General features: G+C 36.4%; 1 protein-coding gene across 1 annotated transcript in view; it reads left to right on the forward strand.

The window, feature by feature from the left end:
- Nucleotides 1-3,701, forward strand: part of LOC123871604 (probable chitinase 10) — a 107,937-nt gene extending 104,236 nt beyond the window's left edge. Inside the window, exons 17-19 of the mRNA XM_045915496.1 lie at nucleotides 259-431; nucleotides 800-1,001; nucleotides 1,507-3,701. Coding sequence (XP_045771452.1) covers nucleotides 259-431; nucleotides 800-1,001; nucleotides 1,507-1,721 — 590 coding nt within the window. The 3' untranslated portion in view covers nucleotides 1,722-3,701. The remainder of the gene's footprint in view (nucleotides 1-258; nucleotides 432-799; nucleotides 1,002-1,506) is intronic.
- The last annotated feature ends 9,830 nt before the right edge of the window (nucleotides 3,702-13,531 follow it).

Here is a 13,531-nt window from a genome sequence, read left to right on the forward strand (position 1 = left end):
AGCGACAAAAAAACACTTTTACTATAATATATCAGCGTTTATTAAGACGATCGCAGTCGGGTTTTAGTTTTCAACTTTATCTTGTTTAAGTCATCTATTATGAATTTGATTGGTCTATGAACACATCTCGTCTCCTCTCCACTAAAGTGGATGCCGGGCCTAACATTATTTGAAGATCAACACCTTGAATTTGTCGTATTCCATAACTCTTTAAAACTGGCAGCATACATTCTGATATATTTTCATCTAATTCCATAGGTAAAGCTGGACGATTCACAAACGAAGCCGGTTTCATGTCTTACTACGAAATCTGCGACTTCCTAAGAGAGGACAACACTACACTGGTATGGGATAATGAACAGATGGTGCCCTTCGCGTATAGAGGAGACCAGTGGGTTGGATTCGATGACGAGAGATCGCTGAAGACCAAGGTATGTAGTTAAGAGGGGTCTCTCCGTCATGCACTCCATACAAACGTAGTTCCAATTTCATTTGAATATTAAGCAATCAAAGTCCATGAAATTTTGAAGACATATTCTAGAAACTCCCTACTCAGGTAGCTAATCGATTCATTTATTTCCAAGACAAAATCAGTTTTGTTTAGGTACTTGAGCATCACGCAAAATGTAGAGCCTACTATGGATGGGAGGATAAATTATAATCTGGGTTTTTTTTATTGCAAGATAGGCCTAGGCAATATTATGTCTGGGATAGAACCAAAGTAAAATCTAAAGTTGTTCGTGTTGTGCTAGGATTATAGATCTACATCTGATCAAAAATGATCATCTTTTACTTTCAGATGACCTGGCTCAAAGAAGAAGGTTTCGGAGGTATCATGGTATGGTCTATCGACATGGATGACTTCAGAGGCTCATGCGGTACCGGCAAATACCCTCTTATCACTGCCATGAAGCAAGAACTGGGTGACTTTAAGGTCAAGCTGGAGTACGATGGACCTTATGAATCTTCTAACCCCAATGGGCAGTACACTACTAAAGATCGTAAGTATCTTTTAATGTTTAGTAAATATACAATTTGTGAAATTCCCTCGTTAAAAGTGCACCATGCCAAACATAGTAACCTAAGATTTAAGCTTTGGTGGTCCTGATCCTAATATCAAAGCTAATAATATTATCACTGTCAATAATATTTACTTCAACTGAGAACTATTATAGTTTCAAAATTCAAATACCACTGATCTGAAGAGAAGCCCACAACAAACTCAGATTTTAATTTTACTTTGGTAACAGTACAGTAAGGTTTGGTAACATAAGATTTTACTTTGGTAACAAGAACAATTGTTCTGTTACCAAAGTAAAATTGGAACGCTTCTGGATTACTTCTGTGAATACTAAACGTCTGTGTAGTATTATCCGTCTGTCTCACTGAAACATTCTTTTTTTTTTTTTCAAAACTTGTGGCAAAAATATCGTGACCATTCCTGAAATGCCGTGTCTCTGGTTTCCGATCTTCCCACTTCTTTTAACTTGTCTCTCAATTTCACAGCCAACGAAGTGACATGCGAAGAAGAAGACGGCCACATATCCTACCACCCAGATAAAGCCGACTGTACCATGTACTACATGTGCGAAGGAGAGAGGAAACACCACATGCCCTGTCCTCAGAACCTGGTCTTCAACTACAATGAGAATGTCTGCGATTGGCCAGAAAACGTCGAAGGTTGCCAACACCACACTCAGGCACCCGCTGCTAGGAGATAAGGATAGTTTAGGCTAGGTTTTAGTATCTAATCCTCCCTTGACATTCGTGTTAATACCATCAATAATAATAACTATTATTATCAATGTTACATCGGCTAAGGTTATTTCAACTGTTATATTTTGTGGATTTTTTTATGATTATGAAGAAGTACCATGATTTAACTTTATAATTATAGAACCTTCTAGCTTTTTGCTCACAGTTCAGACTTTTTCAAAATCTTATCAGACTTTTTAAAAATTATAACATCCTCTGTTAAATAATTTTTAAAAAGCTTAGCACAATTTTGTCAGATCTTTTGAAAATTAGTTAGTTTGCTACTAATTTTAACTATTAACAATTTTTACAGCAATATTAGTAGTACTAGTATTCTTGGATCATTATTTTTTCATACCCATAATATTTTTTCTCTTTACTTGCATTGTCACATAACTGTTCTTAAATTTTATTCACCATCTATAACAAAATAACCTGGCATATTTTCATCATTGATTTTAATCCCAAAATACTCGTTTTCTAGATTCCGTCCATTATCTATTAAATAATTTTTAAATTAAAATCCACCTTATCGACTTAAGTCGAGCCAGATCGAATATTATTATATTTATTGATCTAATATCATTCTTAGATATCGATGTCCTTAGCACCAAACTAAATATTGCAATAAATATACATAACTAACAAGTTAATGATATAACTGTGTATTTTAACCAGTAGGTGGTAGCATCAAAGCTATGCTTATCATATTGCAATTGTCACAATTGGCTGGATTTGTGGTATATTTGAAAACTATGGATTTTAGTTATAACAGAAATTTCAGCTATTCTGTAGTAATTGCGATCATAATAAATAAATAAATAATACTGAAGCTATTGGTGCTAAGCCAGTAGTAGAAAAATATCAGCCAATCAGAAGGATTATGGTTATCACAATGTTTATATCAAAGTTTGGTACTAGGGTTGCGAATGAGAGGGTTCGTGTGATATAATGTAAATTTTTATAACATTATTGGTGAATATAATTATTATTTTATGTAGATTTACGATCACAAGCCAATGCGATAATTTAGCAAGAACTTAAATGAACATCTAACATAAAAGCGTTCAATTGTTTTTATTCAATTTGATGTTTTCATCAAAAATTTATCCTTGTATTATATTATTCCAATGCGTTTCTATGATAAATATAAATTGCTTCTTTGTGCCTAAAACCATTTTCAACACCAATTCGGGAACTGTTACGAGTATGTAAGTAGGTACCTACGTCTAACATTACTTTATCATTGCAAAACAATTCTGATATTGGCTGTATATTATTGAAATCATTGTCTAAATTATGGTCAATTGGCTTGTATTTAGATTCTTCTCCCAAAGGTACACAAAATATGATTATTTTGATATGATATGATACCTACCATGAGTAGAGATTGTTATAAATTCCAATTGCATAGCTGTGATCGTTATATTGCGTTCAATTATTGCGATTTGCTAAATAAAGAAAAATAATGACAGCCAATGGAAAAAAAATGTTGCCACATTGATTGCTCTAAAAGAATTCAGCTATAAACATCTCATAAACGCAAGTTTTGGTTCAAATGTTGTCTTCTCATTTTTAACCGACTTCCAAAAAAGGAGGAGGTTCTCAATTCGTCGGAATCTTTTTTTTTTTAGATCATAAAGATCATATTGTGTGCCTTTGTGATAGTAGTAGTATTTATTAGTTGTAAATTTAATGTCTCCAAGCTTTTTATAATAATCAATACTCAAATCAGCAACAACACTGCCTAATGCTGTCTCTATTTTACTGTATCGATTAGTATGAAATAGATCGACAGTTACAAAATTTGTGACAATATTTGTATATGTAGGTAAACTTTATATTTTTGTTGTAAGTAGGAAAAATAATTTAAGGTCTTTGTAAATATTGTATCTAGATACAAAAAAAGAGATGTAAGAGTATTATTAAAAACTTTTATAAAATTACATTGCTATAATTATTTTTATCATGCCACCAACCTGGGTTACACTTTTGGAACAAGTGTAAATTAATTTATAACACCCCCGACAAGTGAAGGTTACAGTAACTAGAAAAGAGCTGATTACTTTTAAACAGCTGAACCGATTTTATTGGATTATAGCTAAGAACACTCTCAATCAAGCCACCTTTCAAACAAAAAAAACGAAATTAAAACCGGTTCATTAGTTTAGGAGCTACGATGCCACAGACAGAAACACACCTCAAACTTATTTATTTATTTATTGTATTTACATTATTTTTACAAATATTTACATTGTATTCTTAGCGCCCTGAAGTCTTGGCGACTTGTCTGGGCGCTGCACATTCCTCTAAAAATTAACTGTATGACACCCCTCTTTTTGGGTCGGGGGTTAAAAATCGAAATTAATGCTCTATTTGACAAGAATATGGCGATGCAATCCTCAAAATTGCATATATTTTCAGAACTTCATCAAAATAAAGATAAAATAATAAAATTACTTATTCTTTGAAATTCAAGTCGGAACACTTTGTCGTAGTGAGTTTCACTTTAAAGTTTTTAGCAAGTGATTCAAAGTTCGGTCGTTTGTGGGGAGCGAAACAACAAACTAACAGATATACATACAAAAGAGTCTCCAACGCGATATCATCCTGTGATTGTGCAATTTCTTAAGCAAACTTTTAGCTATTCGCTCTTTTACAATGGCCTAGAACTATGCTTGAATTTCTTTGAGATTTTTTAACAAAGATATTTTCATAAAAACTTGCTATTAAATTGTGCTTTTAAATGCTTACTATTGGCTAAAATGTATTGTTGCAACAAGAATACCATAAATTCAGCCAATCACAAAGATTGCGATTAGAATAATGATTGATGCAGTTTTCCCGTAATCGAGCAGCAGAGCAACATAAGTGCGAAATTGTGATTTATGAAATGGCATGCAGATTGCAGATAGCTATAATTATGATGTAGACATCCGCTAAGAATGTTTTTGACTATTCAATTAGGGGGTCAATGACTTTAAAGTGGGTTAGCGAGCATTAAAAATTTAAGTAAATAAAATTTTATGTAATTTAATTTAAAAAATTGAGTAAATTTTTAAGTAATAAAGTAACTCAATGTTCCAACTTTCAACACCAAAAGCATGATGTCGTCCGCTCAAATGGGAAAATCAAGTGGAAATTCGTATAAAAAATGGGTGTTTTGACCCATCCAGGAACAAAAGCAAAATTCTAGTAATGCGAAAATTAGCACGAAAATTTCCTTCAGCATTTTGTCCACGCAGAATTGAGTTTGTTCCTGCCCGGCTAGCATGGGCAGTAGATAAAAATTATATCCACTGATGTCATAGAAATCAGTGGATATAATCGGGGATATAATTTTATCTACTGCCCATGCTAGCCGGGCTGGAATGATACTGAAGATAGAAAATGAAGCAAAAATGAATGAAATAAAGCTGGGTTAGCAAATGGTTAGCAAGCATTAAAATATTTTTAAGTAACAAAGTAACTCAATGTTCCAACTTTCAACACCAAAAGAATGATGTCGTCCGCTCAAGTGAGTTCCCAAAGGAAAATCAAGTTAATGAGAAAAGTTTTGAAATAACATTTTTAATAAAACAGTTCAATAAAACCCCGAAGGTCCGGCGTTTCAGACTTGCTCCGACATTTACTGTGGCACGTAAAAATAATATTACTCTGTATTGGACTACTCTGGTTAGTATAGCGATCCATAAAAAATACTCTAATTTGGATTTTTTTAAGTTTAACCCATAGAATTTTAATACGGTAATAGAAATGGTTTGTTGTTTTCATTTTTCAGGTGCGTTGGATGATTTTGGGATGAGTAAATCTTCAAAGTCGCGTCACCGACAGCCGGAGAGCCATCGGAGAGCCTTCGGAGAGCCGATAGATGTAAAAACGTAACTGATGTTAATTTTTTAAATTTCAATTTAAATAAATAAAGGTTTTAATTTACAAATTATAAATTACAATTACACTACAATAGAATTTGAAAATCCAAGAACCACGGTTATTTTTCATAGTTTTAAGTTTTCACTTCTATCGGCCGTCCCCATTGACTTTTTGTTTGGTTCCGACCTCTTATCACAGTTTTTAACTTTCCCGAATCATTAGGGCGCAGTTTTAAAGAGGTTAACGGAATAAAACAGTCCCATAAATTTCCCTCGACATTGGAAATCGTCAAAGTTTTCCTGTTATAGCCATGAAAAATTGATTCTCAAGAGTTAATACTTTGTTATAATGTTGTGACATTGTTGCTGATTTATTATACTTGACGTCACTTATAAACCTTGAACATTTATAGTTAGGTACCTTCTGTAAAATATTTGTAGGGTTTGATTTTGTTTGTAAGAACAAGTGTAAATTAAAAATTTATAACACTCCCGACAAGTGAAGGTTACAGTAACTAGAAAAGAGCTGATAAATTTCAAACGGCTGAAACGATTTTATTGGATTATAGCTAAGAACTTAAGCCACTTTTCAAACAAAAAAAACTAAATTAAAATCGGTTCATTAGTTTAGGAGGTACGATGCCACAGACAGATACACAGATACACACGTCAAACTTATAACACCCCTCTTTTTGGGTCGGGGGTTAATAAAATATTATAACCAAGTAATCTTTGTCTATCCCCAGATGCAATCTGTCTCTGTACCAAAGCCTGATTTCGTCAAAATCGTGTGAGAAACTAGCAAACAAATAGACAAAAAGACACGCTGTCACATGGTTTTTTCAACATGTTTTTCCTAGACCCTGAAAGTTAGACGGACGGACAACACATTCTCCGTTATCATCATTATATGAGGCAAGGGACCCTAAAAAAGAAGAAAAATCTAATTACGGGACTACGGTAAAATGAAGATAAGAATCACAACAGTTGGTCGGATTCCCATTCTATTTCCAATAACATAATAGTCAATTTGTTCGTTTAATCGACTTTTTCATCCTTATTATGTCTGAAGTAGCCCGAATTGAGTTTTTTTAGGGAACCGTCCGACAACAAAATCCAATTTAAAATAAAGGTCTGTCCATACTAAAAGATTAGATGAATTTATGTTTATAAAAATCCCGTGGGAACTCTTTAATTTCAGGGAATAAAAACTGTCTTGGTCTTTAATTAAAATATGATCTGCAAAATCCGGTCAATCTGTTGCTCCGTATTGGCGTGAGTGACGGACAAACCAACAAACGATCACACTTTTGCACAAAATTGTATTTAATTTGATTGCTTCATATTCAAGTAATAATCACACTATCACACTAATATTATAAAGGAGAAAGTTTGTATGTATGTGTGTGAGTGTGTGTGTGTGTGTATGTTTGTTACTCCTTCACGCAAAAACTACTGGACGGATTGGGCTGAAATTTAGAATGGCAATAGATTATACCCTGGATTAGCACATAGGTTACTTTTTATCCCGGAAAATCAAAGAGTTCCCACGGGAATTTTAAAAAACCTACACCCACGCGAACGAAGTCGCAGGTATCAGCTAGTTTTATTATACTTTGGACCTCAGAAGAAAGCTTAGAGTCACTCAGCGAGCGATGGAGAGAGCTATGCTTGGAGTTACTGTAGTCAAATCAGAAATGAGGAAATCCGTAGGAGAACCAGATTAACCGACTTAGCTAAGCGGGTAGCAAAGTGGTGAAGTGGCGGGAGCTGAAGTGGCAATGGGCAGGGCACATAGTTCGTAAACCCGATACACTTTGAGGTCCCAAGGTACTGGAATGGTGACCTCGCACCGGAAAGCGCAGCCTTGGAAAACCCCCCACTAGGAGGATGGATGACATCATACGAGTCACAGGGGACCGATGGAACCAAGCCCCGCCCAAGACCGTGGCGCGTGGGAGTCCCTACAAGACACCTATGTCCAGCTGTGGTCTATCGATTGATGATGATACTTTTGTTTGTATATGGTTCTCAAGAGACACTTTTTTTTTTTTATTAACTGTCAAATATTAAATGTTTACAAATTGCTTTTAACACAACAAAAAAACCACTAAGGTTTACTGTTGTTGCGTATCATTCCATCTCAATCGCTTTAGGGTATAGTGCTTCTATAAATAATATATACATTATTTATAGAAGCACTAGGGAACGTTACAAGATACTAATTTGTTATGGGAACTATAATGGGAATTGTTAAGATTTGTTGTTATCTTAGCTTTGTAACATGTAATAGTGTGGAATGTGGAGGCACCTTTATTTTTACGTGCCACATAATGTTGGACTCAAGTCGGTAAAAAAATATCGAACCGTAGGATTTAATTTGAAGAAGTTTATTATATTAAATAACTTATGTTATACGAAGTTTTATTATATTTATTTTTGAAATATATACTTATCTACACACATTTAACATAGAAAATATATTTAAGTACATAAAAAACTTTCCACCAAAACGAAGTTTAACGAGAAAACTTATTTTGCGACATAAAGATCAATTCTTGATTTACGTAGAAAATTTTGATCGAATTGCGATTTGAGAACCTTTTTAGGCTTGATAATGACTTTTTAACTTTTCAAGAATTTTGTGTGCTGTAAGCAAATATATCACAAAGCTAACTGAAGTGTCTGGTGGGAGGCTTCGGCCGTGGCTAGTTACCACTCTTCCGGCAAAAACGATTTAGCGTTCCGGTACGATGCCGTGTAGAAACCAAAGGAGTATGGGTTAATGAAAACTGCAATACCCCCTTCCAGGTTAGCCCGCTTCCATCTTAGACTGCATCATCACTTACCACCAGCTGAGATTGCAGTCAAGGGCTATCTTGTATCTGAATTTTAAAAAAGTCCGCCAATCCGCACTTTGAGGTGACTACTACTAATTTAACAATTTCGACCATCAAAAGGAGTACAATTGTACCTACGTTGAATAAATGATTTTGACTTTGACTTTGATTCTGAGAGGAGACCCGTGCTCAGTAGTACGCAGGGCGACGGTTTGATGATGGACGAATAACATTTCTTCAGTTCAAATGGTAGGTACTTTCAAGCTAGAACGTGACCGAAAAGTTCTAATTTCATCCAAGCTTTACTTTAGTAACATTTCAAAAACCTTGCTCTAAAAAGAGTATTCCCAAGCGAGCAAGCCCGTTCTTAAGGTTACACTTCTCACGTGCTCCTCCATACAAGCGTATTTCGTCTATTATTCTATTATGATCTAGATCTATTACTAAGCCAGATAATGATGTATCTCTCAGCTATCTACGCTCTTAAACATTAAATATAAGTAAGTACTTAGTAAAATTATATTTATTTTGAAAAAAAAAAATGAATCCTTGAAACATCTTTATTTTAAGCCAAATGAGGCGATTTGGTGCGCGAATAGAGTTCCCAGGGAATTTTTCAAAAACGTCAATCCATGCGGACGAAAATCCGAAAATCAGAGTAATATCCCAGAAAATAAAGAATTCTAATGGGATTTTAAAAAGCTTTTTTGCGCCAACCATTCGGGTTATCGTAAATGTGTGAAACGATACTATTGCCGCCACACATCATTGGCCAAATCTTGATAGTACAGCCGAAGCATGACGCCCGCCTTGGAGCGACCATGAAGAGCACTCTTAAAAGAGAGCATTCTGTATACAGAACACGTGCGTTACTGTACACGCGACGTGATACGACTGGGATGCATGAGATGAGTTGCATTCTATGACAAGTTACAACTATTCCTTACTTGATAATGACGACCACCCTGGGGCACAGTGGTGAACGCTACGTATTGAGAGGTTCCGGGTTCGATTTCCGGTAGGGGTATTTTGAATTAAACTTAGGTTTAGTATCGTGGGAGACTTCGGTCATGGCTAGTTACTAAAGACGTTTAATGGTAGACGTTTAAAGGTGGTTTAATGGGTAGACTATACCAAACCTTTCTCATTTTGAGAGGAAACTCGTGCTCAGTAGTGAGCCGGCGATGGGTTGCTTATGATGATGACGATACTTGATAGAACAACCTCCCCTCGCCTCAACCTTTTAGGCGGCCTCCCTGGCGCTGTGGTAAGCGCTGTGGTCTTATTAGGGGAAGGTTTCGGATTCCATTCCCGGTGGGGTTTGGAATTTTATAATTTCTAAATCTCTGGTCAAGCAATTTAACGTTTCGGTATGAAAACTACTGCTACTTGCTTACATTTTATTCCTAAAATATTGTTTCGGGGTGGTTTCGGGTGATACCTACCATGTTTAAAAACAACATTTCTAAAGAATATAAAAATTAGACTACATTTACGGGGAGAACAACGTTATCGCTTTTTAACCTCCGACCCAAAAAGAGGGGTGTTATAAGTTTGACGTGTGTATGTGTGTATCTGTGTATCTGTCTGTGGCATCGTAGCGCCTAAACGAATGAACCGATTTTAATTTAGTTTTTTTTGTTTGAAAGGTGGCTTGATTGAGAGTGTTCTTAGCTATAATCGAAGAAAATCGGCTCAGCCGTTTGAAAGTTATCAGCTATTTTCTAGTTACTGTAACCTTCACTTGTCGGGGGTGTTATAAATTTTTAATTTACACTTGTACGAAAATTTACAACTAGACTATCCCCTTAAGGCTAAATAGAGGCTCGTATAATATGCACATAAACTTTCTATTAAGTACTCGCTGTATTAATGCACAATGACATTACAAACTAATCATAGTCATTAGCACAGAAACGGCGCTAATAATGCTGCGATGCCGCTACTTCCAGCTACCATCTTAATATATTATGCATAGGCTCTAAGGCCGATTACTAACTAGACGATTTATTGTCCTATAGCCTAACTAGATGATGCCCGCGAGTTCGTCCGCATGGATTTAGGTTTTTCGAAATCACGTGGGAACTCTTTGGTTAGCCGGGATAAAAAGTAGCCTATGTGCTAATCCACGATATTATCTATCTCCATTCCGAATTTCAGCCAAATCCGTCCAGTAGTTTTTGCGTGAAGGAGTAACAAACGTACACACACACACACACACACACACACACACACACACACACACACACACACACACACACACACACACACACACACACATACAAACTTTCGCCTTTATAATATTAGTGTGATTAGTGTGAAGTGTGATAGTCTAACTAGGTGATACCCGCGACTTCGTCCGCATGCATTTAGGTTTTTCGAAATCACGTGGAGACTCTTTGATTTTCCGGTATGAAAAGTTATCTGTGTCAGTTTCCAGGATGCAATGGCCTCTGTACCAAATTTTATATTAGTCGGTTACACGGTTTAAGAATCCCGTTGATTTTCCGGTATAAAAAGTAGATTTCGGTTAGTCTACAGTCAGCCTTTTATGCTATAGTTGACACACTGCCCTGAGACTTGTTGTATAGAGTAGCTTACAGGCGATAACTGCTTTAACGTATTGTCTTTGAGACTCTCATGCGTTACTCTCGACTCGCGAAGCTTGGAAATGGTGACAGAAGCTTTTAAATAATGTACTATGTCCAAGTACGGATTTCGTCTGTGTTGGTGTTAGCTGGCGGGCGTGCTCTGCCTTTTTGGAGTGTTTTTTTTTTTTTGTTAAAACTGACTGGAAAGCGAGGGGGTGCCGTGCGTATGTCGGCGAGCGCCGGCACAGACGGGGTCCATACTTGTATAGTTTAACTAAATTGTTACAAATAACTACAAACTTGACATTGGCTAATCTTTGTAAAGCCAGACGAGAGAGGAAAAAAAATGTCCAAGTACATATTATTGTAGGTATTCAAATTCAAAATATTTTTATTCAATTAAACTTTTACAAGTGCTTTTGAATCGTCAAAATAATCTACCACTGGTTCGGAAAGCCGTTCCTACCGAGAAGAACCAGCAAGAAACTCGGCGGTTGCTTTTTTCAATTTACGATAATATGCCACATAATTGTATCATCATCACAATGCAGATATTGTAGAATGGCCACTCTTGAACAAAGCCGTTCCTTAGCGAGCGCCAAATAGTTCGATATTGATTTTTCTGTCAAGAAATTCTCAGTAGGTACTAACCTGGAGTTAGGAATTTAGTGGTGTTTCACCCTGTACGTAAGAGCGCACGTAATGCGGTCCGAAGAGTGTAGACTAGAGCTTTTTGACCTCCTTTTCACCTTCCTACCATCGTACCACAAGCATCGTCAAGGTTTGCATCCGTACGAAATTCCTCGGCCACGTACGAAGCGATTTGCTTCCTCGTTTCTAATCCGAACCGCTAGGATATGGAACCCTCCGGCATCAGTTTTCCCCTGCACATTTAAAATGGGTACCTTCAAGTCAAGAGTGAATAGGCATCTTTTAGGCAAGCGCGCTCCATCTTAGGCTGCATCACTTGCTAGCAGGTCTGAGTGCTGCCCAACGCTAATCTAACGCTAGAGCTATTTAAAAAAAATGCGCATGATCTCTCTCCGTTCGTGTCGAATTTTCGTCCCATCGGGCTATGAGAGTGATGGAATAGAGAATGCACCTGTGTTTGTGGACTAGAATGTCTCCCGCGCAGTTGGCTCATCTTTGTGGAGATGGACTGCCGTGCTGGAAATTTTGTTGGGATGACATTATTATTGACGTTGAGAAAACTTGACTCAATTTACCAAAAGCTACCCCGTTTAGCCGCATTCGTTCTGTTGGCTTCCTCAAAACCGTTACTACCCAGTTGAATGATCTAACCAAGGTAATTATTGTAGTAGTATAATAAACATTATTATACAAATACTTATAATAAACATGACATACTGGACGAACAGACCACCCGTTCGTGGCTCAGTTCGCGTGCCGTAGATCATTAGCCGTGTTATGTTTTTGTTCCTCACTACAAATTGGAGCCTCCATCGCTTCCCAGTGTAGGTTACTTGGAACTGATTCATTTGAAATTCTATCATCTCAGAAAATGTGAACTGTTCATCCAATCCTGGCCGTAGCCAGTAATTGGTTTCGGGGGGGTTAACCCCGAATCTTTTCATGAGAAAAAAACTTTTGCACGACTTAACGGGGTAAATACCTGGTTGATTAGTGGTATTGTACCTTTCAATTTAACCACAAGATAGAGTACAATAAGAAATAGATTTTTTTCTTTGTCTCTTACAGATAAAAGAGCTATAATAGAACCTCACTCTACTGTTCTCATATTTTTATCCCAGAAGAACTAAGAGTGCCCAGGGGATTTTCAAAAACGTAAATCAAGATTCAACGCAAACAAAAATTTCAAAAACGTTCACTGAACGCGCGCGCGAAGCGAGCGTGAAATTTGGACCTCTTGGACCTTTTTTGGATCCCCTGAAGAGGATTTCCTTTTCCCCCTGGCTACGGCCATGCATTTAATGTTACCAGTTTGCTTGTTTGGAGTACCGGGAGTGTTGTTGTAGGTACTGAATAGCACAAAACGTCTTAAACATTACAGCAAAACTTATTAGTACGTGTATGTTATGGATTGTCTTAAGTTGTTGGGTGTTGTTCAGATAGCTACATGGAACTACTAGCGAACACTCATTAATCTTTGCTGAACGTGAAACTATATTTAATCACCGCAACTTGTTCATAGTGCAACGAGCTTTGGTGGAAAATTGCTCACGAATTATCTACCTTCGTTGCTATATGATTTTGTTGTTTTATTTATAGGTTTCTGTACCACAAAAGGAAAAAAGTAACCCTTATAGGATCACTTTGTTGTCCGTCTGTCTGTCTGTCGTGTCTGTCAAAAAAACCTATAGGGTTACCCGTTGACCCAGAATCATGAAATTTAGTAGGATAGCACAAATAAAGGCAAAAATCCAATAACTGTGAATTTGTGGTTACATCACGAAAAAATTAAAATTTGTTCATAAAAAAATAATTAGTATTA

The sequence above is a fragment of the Maniola jurtina genome, chromosome 14 (assembly GCF_905333055.1).
Source record: "Maniola jurtina chromosome 14, ilManJurt1.1, whole genome shotgun sequence".
Lineage (NCBI taxonomy): Eukaryota > Metazoa > Arthropoda > Insecta > Lepidoptera > Nymphalidae > Maniola > Maniola jurtina.